Source organism: Sander vitreus, chromosome 20 (assembly GCF_031162955.1).
Source record: "Sander vitreus isolate 19-12246 chromosome 20, sanVit1, whole genome shotgun sequence".
NCBI classification, from domain to species: Eukaryota; Metazoa; Chordata; class Actinopteri; order Perciformes; family Percidae; genus Sander; species Sander vitreus.
The window spans coordinates 20,648,317-20,666,854 of NC_135874.1; the positions used below are offsets into that span (position 1 = coordinate 20,648,317).

At 37.4% G+C, this 18,538-nt stretch overlaps 1 protein-coding gene and 1 long non-coding RNA gene across 2 annotated transcripts; one reads left to right on the forward strand and one right to left on the reverse strand.

The window, feature by feature from the left end:
* Positions 1-374: 374 nt before the first annotated feature.
* Positions 375-14,590, forward strand: LOC144535618 (calpain-8). The gene is made up of 21 exons (XM_078278155.1): positions 375-460; positions 1,799-2,053; positions 2,937-3,006; positions 3,082-3,200; positions 3,551-3,684; positions 3,793-3,967; positions 5,734-5,808; positions 5,988-6,073; positions 6,670-6,744; positions 7,433-7,590; positions 8,965-9,128; positions 10,165-10,379; positions 10,530-10,569; positions 10,705-10,773; positions 11,160-11,217; positions 11,377-11,438; positions 11,877-11,945; positions 12,080-12,158; positions 13,200-13,316; positions 13,532-13,584; positions 13,788-14,590. Exons 2-21 carry the CDS (start codon positions 1,817-1,819, stop codon positions 13,812-13,814), a joined length of 2,082 nt encoding a protein of 693 aa, XP_078134281.1. The 5' UTR covers positions 375-460; positions 1,799-1,816; the 3' UTR covers positions 13,815-14,590.
* A 16-nt stretch (positions 14,591-14,606) lies between these two features.
* Positions 14,607-17,193, reverse strand: LOC144535619 (uncharacterized). The gene is made up of 3 exons (XR_013503678.1): positions 17,139-17,193; positions 16,387-16,440; positions 14,607-15,396 (listed from the first exon to the last, which is right to left on the reverse strand). It is a non-coding gene; the product is annotated as an uncharacterized LOC144535619 (long non-coding RNA).
* Positions 17,194-18,538: the final 1,345 nt, after the last annotated feature.

An 18,538-nucleotide genomic window follows, 5' to 3' on the forward strand; every position in this document is an offset into this window, starting at 1 on the left:
GGGTATCTGTCATCTGTATAAGTCTATGTGAAGAAAAATGGACCTGACCTTTATCACAGTCTCAAACCTTTTGTAAACACTGGCAGTCAACAGCCAGATGGTAGTGCTTTCGTTTTGCAAGCAGCCAGTACTGTTAATGTGACAGCTTTTTGTCTTGACTAATAATTGACAAACAGTAAAGATCGGATCTGAAGATAAATGTGCATATAATAAACTCATAAACAAACCAGATCAAAAAGAGTTCATGCTAAATATATGAACTCTCTCTCTGTCTTTCTCTTTTTTCTACTGTAGCTTAGAGCCGTTCTAGATCACGCTTCAGGTGACCACAGCCAGTGTTTATTCAAAGATAAAGGCAAGTTGTTCCTTGTCAGCCAAGGTAGCCTCAGGCATTTACAGACAAAGCCTTTCCATCTCTTACCTGCAGGTCCAACCACACGTTCTCTTTCGAGTTGTTGAGGTAAGATCTTCAAAAGTGGTTGATTCAGATTTCACATTTTAGCAGATTGCGGCATATTGACATATATCCTAGCATAGTGCAATAACTTTTGCTGCAGAGAACCAGGCATAATAACAAGTTCTAGTTTACATTTTAAGAGACTGAAGTGTTGTCTATAGTGACAGGGTAGTCTAAGGAATAAATGCTGTACGTTTGCACTTTGCACTGTATGTTATGAAGATATTGTTTCAAATATACTTTTATATCTATATCTTCTATTTATTTTACTAATAGTATTAATGGTAATATGTTTTATAAATTACAGGAAGAATAGTTTTTCTTTTGGACTGCAGTGATTTTTGTATAGTTCTAAGTCACTTGTCTCTTGAAAGAAGTTGTTACGTATCTGATACAGACAGGTGACAAATTAAATGCAGATGTTTCTACAGGTCACTGAATAGTAATAAAATAATATGAATATGAAATGTTGGACCTAAGTGAAAGATGATAACAAAAAAACTTACTTTTACTCCTCCTCACAACCGATTTATTACATTTCTTATTACTTAAAAATAATCCTAGACTTAATTTGATTAAGAAAAGATCCTAGATGGCTGCAGTACAAAAACAGAGGTGTGCCCATACCATCATAATAATACTATGATGACTAATATTCTTGCTCATAATATATAACTTTTAAATACTAATTTGAAAGCAATAGTATTTTCAAATTAGGCTAGCCTATTATTTGCATTTCATTTGTAGATTTGATACATACAATGTGACACCATTTGTCGTCTATTTTATTTTTTTTAGGAGCGCAGACAACATTAATTTAAGTGGCTCAGTGGTTAGACTACAAGATCTGATTGATATTTTTTAACAAACTGTAAATAAAATATAACTAAGACAACCCTTTGCACTAACACTAAAACGCTTATCAAAGTTATAGTATCATTTTGTAAAAGTGTGAAACATTGTTTAGGCAGAATATCAGAACAATTTACATTCTATTCCTAAACCTGCCAGTTTCTGACCTACTTATTTTCCTACCTTCCCATCCACCTATCACTATCTGCCATCTGTGCTGTCCTATTTTATACAGTCTATGGTGCAGTGAAGTCGCTTCGTCTTTTTTTTCTGTTTATGGCGGGTGGCAACCAGAGTTAAGGTGTATAACCACCACCTAGACTGAGGTCGCTGACCAGGCTCAGTAGCTTGCAAGCAAATCCCTTTGACAGAAAAAAAGAAAGCCCCGTGATAGTTCTGATTTCCTTTGATTTCTCAACCATCTCTCAAATTTGTATGCAAAATAATTGTAAATGTCAAAATGGTTCTGGATCTTATTTTACTTAACAGAGCCCAAACACTGCAGCAATGCCTCCTCCAGGTGTGTGTCTGAACATTATGGAGGCTCGTCAAAAGCAAGAGGGTTATGGTAGCTTCGCCAACCCTGACAGGTTCTTCAACCAAAACTACCAGGAGCTGATACAGTGCTGTGTCGCCCAAGGAGTAAAATACATCGATCAAACGTTCCCCCCGGACAGGAACTCCATCGGCCAAGGGATACTGAAACCCTCTGACCTGGCCCGTGTTGTGTGGCTGAGACCAGAGGTGAGTGCTTTGCACGGGTTACACAGAAGCAGAAGAGAGCCCATATAACAATAAATGTTTAATCACGTATGTTATTAATCGTAGTCTGTCACCAGCAGGCCACTAAACTGATACAGCCAAGATAACATCTTTCAGTGATTCACTGTGTAGCATTTTTGACTCAGGTTCTGAGTTCAAAATCAACCTAATTGACAGGTTAGAGTGAAAATGGCATGTTGTCCCTCTGTTCAAATGATTTGCCTCCCACAGTGCAAACACAGGTAAGTGTCTGGCTATGTATGTTTTTTACATTTTTTGAATGACTGCTGTACTAGTTGCTGATTGAGGCTATACGAAAACCAGAAGTTCAAAAAACAAACTTGACATTTCTTCAACACACCATTTTAATAGTGTATGTTTAGGGACCGTACTGTACACAAAGGATTGGTGTCGGGTGGGGGGGGCTAAACCTCGTATTTTACATTTTAAAATGTCATGGCCCTCCCCACTATTATTACAGTTTCTTTGGTACTTCCTCTGACTTAGAAAAAACTGCAACGCCATCCCTTAAATATCCTAAAACGATAACAGTACAAAAATAATAATATCCAATCATTAATAACTAAAAAACTAAGTGTCTTGGTTGCAGATTAGCTAGCTCTGGAAGAACAAACGATAAAGGATGTGTGGTCAGATCTCCTGTGAAATAAATCTTATCTGATTATATCAGCAATAGCTAGCAATATTAGCAATATTCTTTTTATGTCTATGCTAATAAAATACTCACATGCACATTTCTGCATATAAAGAATCATTAGTAATTGTATTGTATTAGGATATAAAATGTGAACCTATCCTCTTTTTTCAAAGTCATTTTTGACTGTTAACACTCCCTCCGTTTCAGAAAATTGCTCCTTGTCCAGCCTTCGTACTTGATGGCGTCTCCAGGTTTGACTTTGCTCAAGGAGTACTTGGTAGCGAAATTTCTTTATTCATCACTTTTTACTGTTATGCCTTCTTGTCTCTCTAACAACATTTTTTTTACTCAGGAAACTGCTGGTTTCTTGCTTCTATTGGAGCTCTAACATTCCAGAACGACATCCTTGGACAAGTTGTTCCTCTTGAGCAAAAATTTGATGAGAAATACTGCGGGCTGTTCCACTTCAGGGTAAATACTAACATATACTAGCATAACTGGTAGTTATTTTAAGTACTATATTTTCATTGAACATTGATTGAAGTCAGACTTACTGTGCTGAGTATGTGATGTCACTTTCCACATTCTTATGGACTGCATTTAACATTTTTAACATTTCATTTGCGGAAATTCATTTTTTACTGTGAATAATGTGAAAAAGAAATATTTTTGCACACCTAAAAATAATGACTGACCACACGTTAACATTTAACTTCAGTCATGACACATACAGTGCCATGCTTTACTTGTAAATGTATCTTTTTTTTTTTTTTTTTTGTACTTGTCAACCTTTATATTCTCATCTTTTTTAACGAATTCAGTTCTGGAGATTTGGAAGGTGGATGGATGTTGTCATTGATGACATGCTACCGACAATCAATGGGAAACTAATCTTTGTTCACTCTAAAGACCAAAATGAGTTCTGGCCTGCTTTGATGGAGAAAGCCTATGCCAAGTATGAAACAAAAGCACATTGTTTCTCAGACATATTTGTTTTGTTAGCATGAGTGTTGTCCTATATCTGGAGTATCTGTAACAATAATATCACATCCATTTGTGTCAGAGTGTGTGGTTCCTATACCGACATGAATGCTGGAACTCCTGCAGAGGCTATGATGGACTTCACAGGTGGTGTTCACATGTGTATCAATCTGTCAGATCCCCCTGCAAACCTGTGGACGCTAATGTGCAGAGCTGGCCTATCCAAGTCACTGATGGGCTCTGGCACACCCCAAGGGGTAAGCACAAATATACCACACAAAACCAACCATGGCTGGTTCTTTTGTCATCTCACTTTACCAAGTCACTTGTTTCCAAATGCTCTTGTATAGTTTCTATTTTTTATTCTACTGGAACAAAAGCACCAACATATCACTGACAGTATGATAATAACGTCCAAAACACAAGATTCACTTTCAGTGGTTTCTGTGATGACAAATACAATATATGAAAAAAATACTTTCAAATAACAAAAATAAAAAATAAAACAGCTAAAATACACAGAGCTACCTATAGCTGTGACATCGTGGACAAAGCAACCGAATGAGTATGTTCTTCCAACACATTCTCACTCTCCCATCACGTAAAATAAGGACGCTTGGTCATTTGCCTTTGGCGTTTGTTATTCAGGCTAAAAGTCTCCTTTAGCGTCGAGACTCTTGACGTCCCTTTGGCGCTCTGGGTCGGGTCGTACGTACGTTTAACTGACATACGGCACAAGAATGGGACAGTTAGGTTTAGGAAAAGATCGTGGATGGGGTTATGCAATGTACGTTTCAGTGACACACAGCACAAGAACAGGACACGAACCCCCGTCTCCTGGGTTAAAGTCTTATGTTGTTTGACCCATCCACCACCCCAACCACCCTCCTTACGCAGCATTTCGGTCTTTCATGCTACTCGCTATCGTTGTCGCTCTTAATACTACGTCATCTTACAGCGCCGAGGTCGTGCTGCTGCTCTGCCCGGTGCGTTCCATACATACGCTGAAGGGTGCTTTTTGCGTCGTACCTGATGCTGAGAGCCACCGACCAAGCGTCCGTATTTTACGAGTTGGGAGTGAGAACGGATTGGTACTTCCGCTTATGCACAGGACGTCAGTTGAGCAGGCGGTCCTTCAATGTGGCCAGGACACATTGGCATGACCACCTCAGAATGTGGTCTGAGCGATCGGGTCTCAATCCATCCTCAATACATCTCGGGTAATATTCCCACCTGTACTTAGAGCTGTCCACTTGTGATCACTTAGGAAGCATGTTATTAGCAGGTCTGAACAGGGCCATAGACTAGTTAGAAAGATGCTGAAGAATAAACTGAACTTCAACTTGAACAAAAATACATGTTGAAATTGAAGTTATATTCCTCAAGTGAAGAGCTGCACTGGAGGCAAAAAGAGCCAGAGCAAGCCTGGTCACTTGATGGGTTCATATTCTTCCTGCACAAATTGTTGAAGAAACATGTTTACCTTCTTTGTGTCCACACTTACTTAGCCATTAAAGCTGAAGAAACTTTTGGCGGAAAGAAGAAATTTCTTCTTCTCAAAATTTTTTTACCACTCTCATTTCTGTCTATGAAATATGAAGCTACAGCCAGTAGTTGGTTAGCTTAGCTTAGCACAAAAACTGGAACGGGCAAACAACTAGCCTGGCTTAGCAAGTTTTTATTTCAAAAATTGGGCGCTATCTTAAGGTCCAGTATCCAGTTCTCATGGTCGAGAGCATCCTGTTTCCAGTCTTTGTGCTAAGCTAGCTGTCGGCTGTATCTTCGCATTTAAGTACAGACATGAGAGTGTACTATCTAACTCTAAAGCAAAAAGTGGATTTCCCAAAATGTTGAAATATTGTTTAAACTGACCTCAAGTTGTTCGTAATTTAGCCATTAGCTAACGTCCATTTTCGTTTATTGTAACGGAGACATGAAAATCACTGTTGTGTCTACAACACATATACTGCATTGTTTTTTTGTCAGTCAACTTTTATTAACGACAAATGTTTCTGGCTTGTAGGAGACACCTGCCAACAATAAACTGCCAAATGGGTTGATCCAAGGCCATGCCTACACTGTCACGGGTGTGAAACAGGTGAAGAATTATACTTAAGATTGCACTTGGAATTGGAAGTTACAACACAACAACCACTTATTAAAAAGTTATCATGAAGATTGTATGATCAACAGCTAGCAATCAGGTTTTTAAACTTCTTCAGAAGCATACCTTTGCAAATGATTAATGGAATACATGCTGTTATGATTGCTGGTCAGGTGATAAGCCGAGGGAAACCAGTAAACCTGGTGCGTTTGTGGAACCCCTGGGGCCAAGGAGAGTGGATTGGAGACTGGAGTGATCGGTGAGTACGACTGCCACTCAGTGACTCTCTCACAGAGACATGACTCTGATTTTCAGAAATATTTTGATTATTTTCTAATGACAAGATAAGTGAAGATGTATTTATTGTCACGTCATGTCTTTAATATTCTTATCATGTACGCAACAATTGCAGAGAAGCAGTTGTTGGCAATGAAAATCTTAGGCCTCAGACACAACCCAGCAATGCTCATTCTTTCATTCATCTACTTTTAGCTGAAAGCCAACAGGTTGGTAACAGCGAGGGGTCATCTGCTTTTCTTTTACAGTACACATAAAAGACTTAAACAGGTCATTTGGAAGAGGTGCATGAGAAGCCTGTGAAACTGTCCTGAAAATCTCCCTCCAGTTATTCTAAACTGGTTTTGCCATTTACAGTGAAGTAATCTGCTGTAATGGCCTGCCTTAAAGGCAACTTAAAACAATTTTGTTTTCATTCACAGAAAATACCACCTGTACTGTATTTGCATACTGTATGTGTTGAGAAGAAAATTGAGAGGCAGCGTTTTCTAAGCCTCAGGACGTATGTTAGAACTTGCCTCTGAATGCTCCCTTCTTACTTCACAAACTGTCTTCAAGGTCATCTCTGTGGGAAACCGTGAGTGCTAAAGATCGTGAAATGTGCCAATCAGTGGATGATGATGGAGAGTTTTGGTAAGCAAATTCAACCCAATGTTGGAAACTTTTCTAAGCATCTGGATGTTTTCTGTCCCACTCATACCCACCATACAAAGTAACTACTACAAAACCGTGCTATGTATTTAAAAAGTAAGATATTCCCAAACAATGCTTTACAATGGCAACAAATAAAACAGTACTACTTATGTAGCATTATAAAATATAACATATTTCAACATTCGAGAAATTGAGCCAATTTCTATTGTAAATAGATTTTACTGTGGTGGTTAAGATATATTTCTGATTTTAGTGTGATGTCACACTAAAATCACAAATATATCTAGCATATGCTAGGTAAAATGCAGCTTGCATACTGTGTAGAAAAGAATGACAGTTGTCCGTTACAGGATTGTGAAAATATTGTGAAAGCACCTTGAAGAACTTGCTTGTTTGTCGTTCCTTCACAAACTCACTAATTCACAAATACACAGAGGGAGCTGTCGTTCAGTAGTAGACGTACAGTAGGTATGTTTGCTGTATTGTGAATGTAAAATATTCCATCTACACTCCTAAAAAATTGAAATTTCCCAAGAGGGATTAATAATAAAAGTACTTCTAACCCATACTGAAACAGACGGAATATATTTATCTTTATGAATCGTATACTGTATTTCTCAAGGTCAGGGTTTCAGCATTATCCTAAATCAATATCTGATGTCAACAGGATGACCCTGGAAGACTTCTGTAAGTTCTACTCAGATCTTGACATCTGCTCCCTATATCCCAACTTCCTTGATGGAAATTCTTCTCACTGGAAGACCTCCATGTATGAGGGCAGATGGGTTGCAGGAACAACTGCTGGAGGTTGCATGAATAATAAAGGTACTTCCAGGATGTCTGGACTCAAATTTAATAAGAACTGATATTATTTGTCATACCATGTGTTTGATAACACTATAAAATACTAGTACGTGGCACCTGCCATATCAACATTAACCACAATCTGTCACTGCAACAGACGTGAATATCCTTTTAACCCTCTTAGATTTGCATTTGCCTTTTGTCTAGGAGGTTACTTATTCAAAAGTAAAAGCAAAATGCAGCAGGGGAGAGTTCTGCACAGAGAAAGCTGGACTAAATGAGAGTGGAGCAACAACCAAATCATCCTTCATATTCCCGACTCCCTTCGAGCCTTCAAAAAATAAATGAATAAACACTAGAATAAACCATAATTAAAAATTATAGAACACATTGTTAATAATACAAATAATAATAGCATGTCTGTACTGAACCAATAGATTATCACTGAAATTCTGCACCAAGGTGTTTTGGGCAAGGGCCATTATCCACACTTAATATTTATAAAAAACACAGTTCTCTTCTTATCTTATAATATATAATGCAATGTATGGATTTATGAGAAATCCATGTTGAAAAAATTAAGAGACTAATCAAGGCTTTAAGAGCCCGGATGCTCAAGTTATCAGTGCAACTGTGCAGCACTGTCAAACTTGTTTTTATTTCTGTAGCTTCAGCCATTGCTTTTTCAGTTATGATCCCAGCAGAGTTAGGACCGAGATCTTGAAATGCTGTCACTTACAACAGGTCCAAGGGGGCGACAAGTTATCAAATTATCAACCTAATTTGCTTTATTAACAATTCCTCTGAAATGATACATATGTTCCACACAGTTAAGACTAGATTAGATACGGACCTTGCTCACAGTCACATCAATAATTAACATCATGCTGTAAAAGCAGGACAGTTTAAATTTGGATTTAGAGCTGGTAGAGAGGAGAGGCAGGTGTGTTTACGCGAACAGCTAACTTTACAAGAATTTGTTCAAATTTCAAGAATCGCGGCAGACTAAGATAAACAAAAAAATAAACTGACAGCTTTTATTTAAGATTGTTTGTAAAAAAGAATCGCTATTTGCAGAGTAGCATGCTGTTTGTGTAAATTACAAAACTTATACAACTACGTTACTTTGTTATATAGTACAGAATATAAAAACTCACAAATCCTCTACTGCTGCAAGCGATGATACTGTAGATTCAATAATAGATAAGTTGACATTTTGAGAACAATTCAAACTTAGTGAGATTGCTGAGTAAGACTTGCTTTGCTTTCAATTTTTCAGTTCATTAGTAATAACTAAAATACATTCAATTTTAAACCTGATAATCAAATCACTTACCCTACTCTTTGCCAAATGATACAATGCAAAAATATGTTACTCCTCTCTTTGTCTTCCAGACAGTTTCTGGACTAATCCTCAGTTTCGGGTCAAGATTGACGGTGAATATTTGGAGAGAGATGGAGAGAAAAACGTGCTGGTATCTCTCATGCAAAAGTCTGACAAGAGGAACAGACACCTGGTCCAAAATCTCCACATTGGTTTTGCTGTATTTGAGGTAAATATTAGCCTTTGTAATATTATATAAAATATACCCATTGTGTCTGACACATTATGAGGACTATCATGGACAGTAGATATAAAAGGTAGCTGAAGTTGTCAGTTTAAGTAAAAAACAACACAGAATTTTGGTGTAGACCACAGAGCATTTAGTGCCATGTTGAATTTATGGGAATACTACTGCTGGAGCAGAGAAAATATCTAAAAAATAAAATCTAAAATAGAATAATTATACCCCCTGTAACCTGGAATACTGGACAAAAACATCCTATTTAGTTTAGGCACCAAAACGACTTGGTTAAGATTAGAAAAAGTTTGGGTTTTTGGTTTCAAATAACTACTTCTTGGACACAAACACCGGTCCCCCATGTGAAAGTCCTGTGTTTTGGGACACCACCCTGACGTCCACCTTACACAGAGTTTGGCGCTCTAACTGTATACTAAGTGACATGATTTCCTTTTTTGCTCCTGTCATAATAACTACGGATGTGGGATGACCAGGATATGTGCCTGTCACAAAATGCCAGCTTCACTTGTATGATACCACACGTGTGGCTCTAAGTCAATAAGACTAATTGTGGGTTGTAAGAATTTCAGAAGAATAGAAATAATAAGAGAATGAATAAGTGACTTAATTAGGGTTAGAAGGCTTAGGAATTATATTCTAGGACATGCGTTTGGCGGAATTTGCTGCAGCACCGGAGCAATCGCGGAAGTGAAACGTCAAAGATATAGACTAGACAACAGTTGGCTAGCAATGCTAAAGGCTAATTCAGAGTTTGCTTTTTATTTGCCGGAACTGTATGTATGCATACAATAATAATACATGATTTTAACTGAAAATTTGACACTCATTTATTGTTGTTTTTTTGTCCCTAATATGAACTCATCTTCCACTGATTTTCCTCAAGGTGAAGGACAACGTAAGAAACATTTTTTTTTATCTTAATCTCTATCCCATAGTAAACCTTCTCCATCCACATTGTGCAGCTCAGGTGAATGATATAAACTGCAGAAAACTGAAAATAATATATTTTTTATTACAGTACAAGGCGCAGAAGGGAAAATTCCCAGCCTCTTTCTTCAGCAGCCACGTGCCTGTTGGCCAAACTAAAACCTACATGAATGCACGTGATGTGATGGCGTTCCTTTTGCTAAAGCCTGGTGAATACGTGATTGTGCCGTCCACCTTCAATCCCAATGAGATATCCTCCTTCATCCTGACCATCCTCTCCAAGGAAGAGACCCACGGCTAGTATGCTCACTCTCTTCACCACCCACTGCTTGTCTCACTGTTTGTATTAAAAATGACAGACATGACACCATAATGCAAAATCATCCCAAAATAATCTGCATGGCATATGTCACAGATTACTGGTGTTTTATATTTGGTCTTTCCTGACAGTGAGAATTCTGCTGACCATAAGCATGAGCCAATCAGGAAGGTGCGCAAAATTTATATTCATATTATACTGATATTGTGCTACATTTTCTTATACTTTATGTGAAATAATGCTTTGACAGATTTTATTTGGGGTAAAATGACTTTCTCTTTCAATTCCTCTTCTTTTATTTCCCAGTTCAAAAAAGTCATGAATGTTCAGGAAGACGAAAATAAGAGAAAGCTTTTCAGCCAATACTCCGACAAGGTAATATTTGTATACTTGCTAACTAGCACATTTCTATTGAGTTTGATTACTACTTGGAACCTCTTATTAAAAATGTATTAAAAATCTATCCATTTTCTCACTGCAGTAATCAATATTTTTATATGAACTCAGTCAAATAACTATGTATATAGTGTACTTCTTATCACTAATGTAATATATATATATATATATATATATATATATATATATATATATATACAGTATATACTGTATATAATACATACATATAAATAATACATATGTGTGTGTGTGTGTGTGTGTGTGTGTGTGTGTGTGTGTGTGTGTGTGTGTGTGTCTACTGACTAATGAAAGCTTAAAAGAAAGTTTGCCACAGTGTATTATACCTTGTTTTTATTCATTTGTAGTATGAAGAAGTGGATGCTGAGCAGCTTCAAAGGCTTCTAAATGAAAAAATCCTGAAAGGTTTGAACTGTTAAATAACAACCCAAATAATATGAATAGCATTGGCAAACAGCATAAGAGCTCAACAAATAAATGAATGAATACATTATATGTGCATTGCTATATTGCCAGGTTTAGGCCAAAGTATGTCTCATACAAATTTGTCTTCTTATTTTTTAGGAGACTTGAAATCTGGAGGCTTCAGCATTGATGCCTGTCGCAGCATGGTTGCTCTGATGGATGTATCCTGTTGTGATGCATGTGACATTGATTATGATTTGGTATAGCTTACCCTGTAAATAATAGATTTATACTTTTTTTTTTAATTTTCCTCTATTCAAGCTGCTTAAATGTTAAAAGAAAATACCTCACAGTGATTGTAGCTACACATTACATAGAATATATGTAATGTATTGATGTCAGATTTGTGAACGAATTGTTCTTTTTTTTTACTCTAAAAGAGAAACTTTCGCATTGGGCTGATGGCTATTTTGCTTGTGTTTTTTTAAATAATTGTGGCATGTTATTACAGAGTTACCCATCTTCTTATGTAATGCACATGAAAAACAGTGCCAAAACCTGCCTGCCCTTTTGTCTATTTTAAACACACAAATAGATTTAAAGTTTAGGCTAAGACATGAAACAACATATACAGCGCTTATACCTTAATGTTGGGTTAGACATCAATCACCGGCAAACTGAACGGTGAGGAATTTGTCCGTTTGTGGAGAAAGGTCATCACATACAAGGTAACATGAACCAAGTCCAGGTTAAACACAACTGTTTTTGCATTACTGTATAGCAGCCTCTTAATTCTACCATTAATACACATTGATATGGAAGATTGGCCTGATCATTGTTGGTGTTTTCTCTTATTCACCAGGACATTTTCTTCTGCACTGATGTATCGCGAACTGGAACACTGTCACTGAATGAGCTGAGGAATGCTTTCTTAGCTTCAGGTAGACCAGTTTAGGATTCATTCATTCCCTTGAATATAAATATATTGAATGGCTTACAACAACAGAAGTAAATGGCTGTGCCATTTACAAGTCAGTGCCAAACAACACTGGGAAACATAACAAAGTTGACCAAAATGACCAGATTTGCAGCAGCCTACCTACCTACAATTTGCAGCTGGGAAATCCAGATTGTTTAAAAAAAAAATTCTATATAGCATCTTTCAGCTAATTGTTTTGGCTTAACAGCCTGCAAACTTAACGTTTGGGTTCAGTCTTGCTACTCTCATACTAGTCGTATTGTATACAACATCATCACAGTAGGCAGCTGTTTTGAGCAAAAAATCTCTAATAAACCCAATTTACACCACAAGCTCAGCATTAAACAGCAGACAGACAAAGTTAGCGACTAGCTGGTTAACATAGTGGAGCATTTAGCGGCTAAAGAGCCAGATATTTTCCCCAGGAATTGGTGGAGACCAAAACAGAGCTAAAACGGATTAAATATTTGACTTACATGTGCCAGGTGGCCAGAAACACAATTCCAAATAACTGCTCCGTATCCACTCGATGTGTCAACTGTGTGGCAACTGTTTGCTAACAAGGTGATAATAATTTGCCAGTAATGTGTTCACAGCTTGTTTCTGCTGCTAGGAAAACAAACTCCTTTCCACTATTGTTACAGTGATGAACACTATTTATTTTGTCTTGTAAGTGTTTCTTAAGCTCATTATGCAAACATTTATATAATCAGAAAGTATTTATTCCAGTTTGATAATTGTTTGCAGAACATTGTTAAAAATGTTGCAAGACCTTGTACATATTGCTGGGATTTGCAGAGTGCCAGACCACTGACAGCATAAGACTGATGTATTTCCAAACAATGGTTGAATATGTTTGTGTTTGATGCTGACATGCATTTGTGGCTAATTGTGTAAGATGGAACTTGGCTTGTGCAAACATGTGATTTTACCCTAAAATGCTAGAAGAATAAACTAAATTCCAAAACTTCTCCTAAGCTCTTGCTGTGTGTATGTTTAACAGGAGTCAGTATCAGTGATGACATGCTCAATTTGATGGCTCTGCGCTACGGGGCCTCTTCTGGACACATGACGCTGGAGAGCTTCATCAGTCTCATCCTTCGCTTGGACTGCATGTACAGTAAGTGAAGTCAAGTGGGACAAATTATGACAATAAATGACACTATGTACTGTAAGAAGTAACTGTCCACCACTCTTGCTGTGTAAATATGTTAAAATAAAATACATATCTTCATATTGGAAAGATTAAAAGTTGTAAAAAAAATTATTACAAATGTATCAAGCTTATGGCATAAGGTGATGCAATTTATTCACAATTTGTGTGTTGCTCAACAGAAATCTTTAAACAACTGTCTAACGGAAAAGCCTTGAATCTTCAAGAGTCAGAGGTAATATAACTTCTACTTCTTGTCAGAAATTCATGTTTGAACTTTAAACGCGCAGCTGTTGATCTAGAAGACAGAGAAAATAAATACTTGTCTTAGAATTACACAATTACATAATGTAACTTAATTATATGTCCTGTGATAAAAGGTATATCATTGCTTATATGTTCTACTTCATTAATAACCTGTCTCTTCTTTATTTTCAGTGGATCTGCATTTCAATGTACACTTAACCCAACAAGGGAGATGGATGGTACAAAATCATCAGGAAATACAGGAGTACATATTTCAAAAGAGTGTTTTCTTTTCATTTGCCAAATTGCATATTAGAAAACAAAGATGTATTCCTCTGTGAATGAGCCATTAGACCCTATTTAACTAAAGAGCATTTTCTTTTTACTATTTTGTTAATGCATTGCATTGTGAAAACATTACATAACCAATCTTATAACAAAAAGCAGAATCTTATAACATGTTAAAATGATAGACTGGGTGAATTATAATTGTAACGTTTGATTATCTCATCACTAAGTGCTATAGAAAACGAACACATTATACAAATACATTTGAGATTTCAGTACAAACTATACGACATGGCTTTATTTTTACTGCAAAAACTATGTAGACTAAAAATATGTGAGAATGTGTGTACCTGTAAAGGGTTGGAGTGTGATTTGGACTTTCACCTTTATCATACTGTATGTCAACCGCCTGTTTTCTGCAATCAATTATTAATTATTAGTAGTAGTTCATTATTAACAAATTGATTTTATCACACAGAAGAATATCAACCTTTAATCACATTTATTCAGTCGAAACCCAAAGGTCTTTCTTTTTTTTTATTGGAAAAGCATCCTGGTCCAGTTTACTAATCACATTAGCATGTAGTGTTTGACTTGACAGTGATGGGTAAAATAATTCATCTAAATCATAATGAATACTTTCTTGCTCCATGAGATTTTTCAATCACAAAGTGTTACAATGTAAAATTAAACTACATTGAAAAATGCCCATTTTGTGTGCTCTTCCAGCAAAGAATTGAGAAGTATGATGTTCTCCTCTCAAACTATTAGATGTTGCAAACAAAGGTTCAAAGGTGGAAGTCTAGCCTGGTTAGGATAAAAAGGTGTATAATTCAAGTTTTCATAAAGACTGCTCTCTTGTGGCTGAAAACAGCAAGGGTACAATCTGAAGATTTTTATTTTTATTTTTGCTTTATTGGACAAGTAGGCATTTGACTCTGGCTTTTTGTTGCTCTCAGCGTACACACACACAACATACACAGAAATGTACAGCTAAAACAATGGCAACAAAGCTGAACAAGGTAAACAAAATTTCCTACTATGTACAGATATAAATATGAATAAAAAAGTAAACGAGATGAAGTGCCCTATAGGGTGCCCTTCTAGTGGAGAAAACGTGGTAAAGCGTCCTTACAGTGCCCTACCATTCTCTAGCGCTGACACAGAACTGTGGAGATAGGTCTGGCAATGTGAGATACAATCTATTCCAACTTCTCCAACTCGAATATTTACAGATAGAACATTTGCAAATCGAAGTACACTTGTATATCTGAATACAGATCTGGAGTTTTTGTTTTTTACACATTAACCAATCTGATTATGTCAGGAGTGGGGGACAGAACTCAAGCGCAGAATCAGATTTTATTGAAACAGAGTGTGAGCTGGCAGTGGGGGTGCTGGGTCCGAATATGGCTTGTGGTCTGGGCTGTGTTCCTCAGTGCGGCTGCAGACTTGATGAGCCAGTGCGTGGCGTGGCTTATTTGTAGCAGATGATTCCGAAGGTGGGTTATTTCTGAGGACAGAAATCTTCCAGTTAGACACGTCAGGAAACAGGACAAGACAGGTGAGTACGAAGACAAAAAAAACTAGACTAGGCATAAATATCAAAGGCTGGTGAATGCGCATACGCAGTGGTAAGCAACAATCTATCAGGGAGAGAAAAGTCAGACTGGTATTTGAAGGCAGATAATGGCGCAGGATGGGTCTGCAGGTGCGCTGATTGGTGCCAGGTGTGGGGAGAGTCAGCAGTAGCGATGGCAAAAGTACTCACTTCCCGTACTCAAGTAGAAGTACAGATACTTGTGACAAAAACGACTTTTCAAAATAAAAGCTTGCGTCTGGTTCGCTATGTTTTCGTACTATGTTTGGATGTTTTTGAACTAAACAGTACGGCAATCATGCTAATGAATACAATACTTTAAGCAGATGTCTTAGTTACAACACGATGGAGCTAGCAAAGTAGTTTTGTATTTATATGTGCGAGCGGGAATTATTCAGTTTGGGAAATCCCACGGTCTCTAAAGCTACAGTTCAAATTGTCTGGCTGACTAAACAGGGGGGACCCATCTGTTAGCGATAGGGGCCGAGACTGAGAGAGCTACATGGAGCTACATGGATAAATATGCACCAAACAAGCCATTTTGATATGTTGCTGTTCTCATGAATACAAAAGTTGGGTGACCCTCTCTTAGACTAAAAAAATGGGATGACCCTCCCATCAACAAAGAATAAAACGACATGACCCTCCCCTATTTTCCACCGGTGGTCCATTCCATAAATACCGAACGGTCCCTTAGTTTGTAAATACATTTGTCTAGTCCGGTTGACTTGGTCATCGAGTGTATACATTTGTTTTCGTTAACTTTCATACACTACTGATATACAATTGGAAGAAATATTTTGGCTATAGAGTATACATACACATTTTTTTACCGGCCATAAGCAATTTATTTACAGTGGGTAAATGTGTACTGTTAATTAGAAGCCAGTTGTTGTTGCTCACCTTTTGTTGTTGTCCCTGTAGTGGTCAGGGTTGGCATTGAGCTGCCTGTGGTTCCTGTGGATGAGATCCAGTCTAGTTAGACGGTGCATTGTAAAACCAGTCAACATCCTGCAGTGTTACTTCATGCACATTATTAACAAGAAACACCAAATCTTGTGGGAAATTGGCCAGCTATGGGAGCCATGCTAAAGATATACAAGGTGAATAATTTTGACATTGTCACTAACATTCTTGTTGTCACTAAAATGTTCACAAACATAGACTGATGCACACTGGTGTCCTCCTGTAGCACAAACTTAGATACATAAAGTGCTAGCTTGTGGGTCCTTGTAGGCAACACTTTTAATTAGTATGCTATTTGTTTAGTCCAGTTGACTTGGTTACAGTCTATAAATGCATCCTATTTGTTAACTTTCATACACTACTGATATACAACTGGAAGAAGTATACAAAAGCAATTTTTTTTTTGGTTTCTACTCCAGGATTAGTTTGCTATGTCACTGGCGAATCAGAATTGAATTCATGTTATTTTATCCAATCTGATTGATTCTCGACACCTGTTGGGTATATGTGTGTGTGTGTGTGTGTGTGTGTGTGCGTGAGTGCTTGCGTGCATGTGTGTGTTACTGAGAAGATGTGACTTCCACAGAACACTTCTGAGGGTGGGAACGTGTGTACAGCAGCAAAATTCCCAGTTAGTGACCAGAGATAACATTGTGTGTGTGTGTATGTGTGTGTTAATTTTTTCTTACTTTCTTGGTCCTTACTTCTTCTTCAAAGCCCTGCCCAGGGGAAGGTTGGTCTATTAACAAAGAAAGTGCCTAATCAAACTTCTTGGGAAAACACTTGTGTGTGTTCAGCAAAGAAATTACTAGTCAGATTCATCGCTTATCAAAATAAATCTCATTGTAGGCAATATTGGCATCACTGAGTACCTGTGTGTCTACCAGTGTTGTTAAATTATTTTGTTGATAATTATTGATACTCTGGTAATAATGGCAGGAGGAGAGACAATATTATTTATGGTATCAAATAAAACCTTGGGGTTTCTCTTGGAAGAAGAGATTAAATTAGAAAAATAGGCAGACCTGGATTTCTTGACTAAATTATTAAAGTCCTGCATAAGTTCCTTAAGAAACAGACGGTGTGCTTCAAGCCCAGTGGATTTCCACAGATGTTCAGTCATGCGGCACCTCCTCCTTAGACAACGCACATCGTCCATCATCCAAGGCGAGGCATTACAAATGGGCTTAGATTTTATCTTTAAAGGAGCCACTTCGTCCAACACAGAAGAGCAGAGGTTGTTAAAAGACTGCATTAACAGCTCAACATCATTACTACCAATAGTATTAAAGTCACAGCCAAACCGAGAGATGATTTGCTTGACAGTTGTTTGAGTAATAATGTGCAAATGTGCCAGACATTTCTGGCAGGGGGGCTCATTGTTTTTGCTTAACAGCCTGCAATCTTAACGTTTGGGTTCAGTCTCACTACCCTCATACAAGTCGTATTGTATACAACATCATCACAGTAGGCGGCTGCTTTTAGAAAAACATTTCAAATAAACCCAATTTACACCACAAGCTCAGCATTAAAGAGCAGACAGGCAAAGTTAGCGACTAGCTGGTTAACATAGTGGAGCATTTAGCAGCTAAAGAGCCAGATATTTTCGGCCGGAATTGGTGGAGACCAAAACAGAGCTAAAACGGGTTAAATATTTGACCAGGTGGCCAGAAACACAATTCCAAATAACTTCTCCGTATCCACTCAATGTGTCGGCAACTGTTTGCTAACAAGGTGATAGTAATTTGCCAGTAATGTGTTCACAGTGTGTTTCTGCTGCCCACAGGTGGCCTTTACTTTAATGCTTCCCACCATGCCATGTAGCACTATCGAGAAAAACACCTAAAAGTTATATTTACATATTAGATTTGAATTAGTTCAATAACTTTAATTAATAATGGTTAATCGGAGTGATACATAGCCTAGGTGCAATCACTGTTTGACATGACAAGTGCTAGGGAAACAAACTCCTTTCCACTATTGTTACAATGATGAACAATATTTATTTTCGGAGATTGAAGCCTGATTTGTATTTGACTTGTCTTGTAAGTGTTTCTTAAGCTCATTATGCAAACATTTGTATAATCAG

Excerpts from the sequence above, each read along its gene's own strand:
- LOC144535618 (XM_078278155.1), top strand. The coding sequence starts at position 1,817 with ATGCCTCCTCCAGGTGTGTGTCTGAACATTATGGAGGCTCGTCAAAAG. Across the intron at positions 6,074-6,669 it reads ATTGGAGACTGGAGTGATCG|GTCATCTCTGTGGGAAACCG; the intron begins GTGAGTACGACT and ends ACTGTCTTCAAG. Across the intron at positions 11,218-11,376 it reads AAATGAAAAAATCCTGAAAG|GAGACTTGAAATCTGGAGGC; the intron begins GTTTGAACTGTT and ends CTTATTTTTTAG.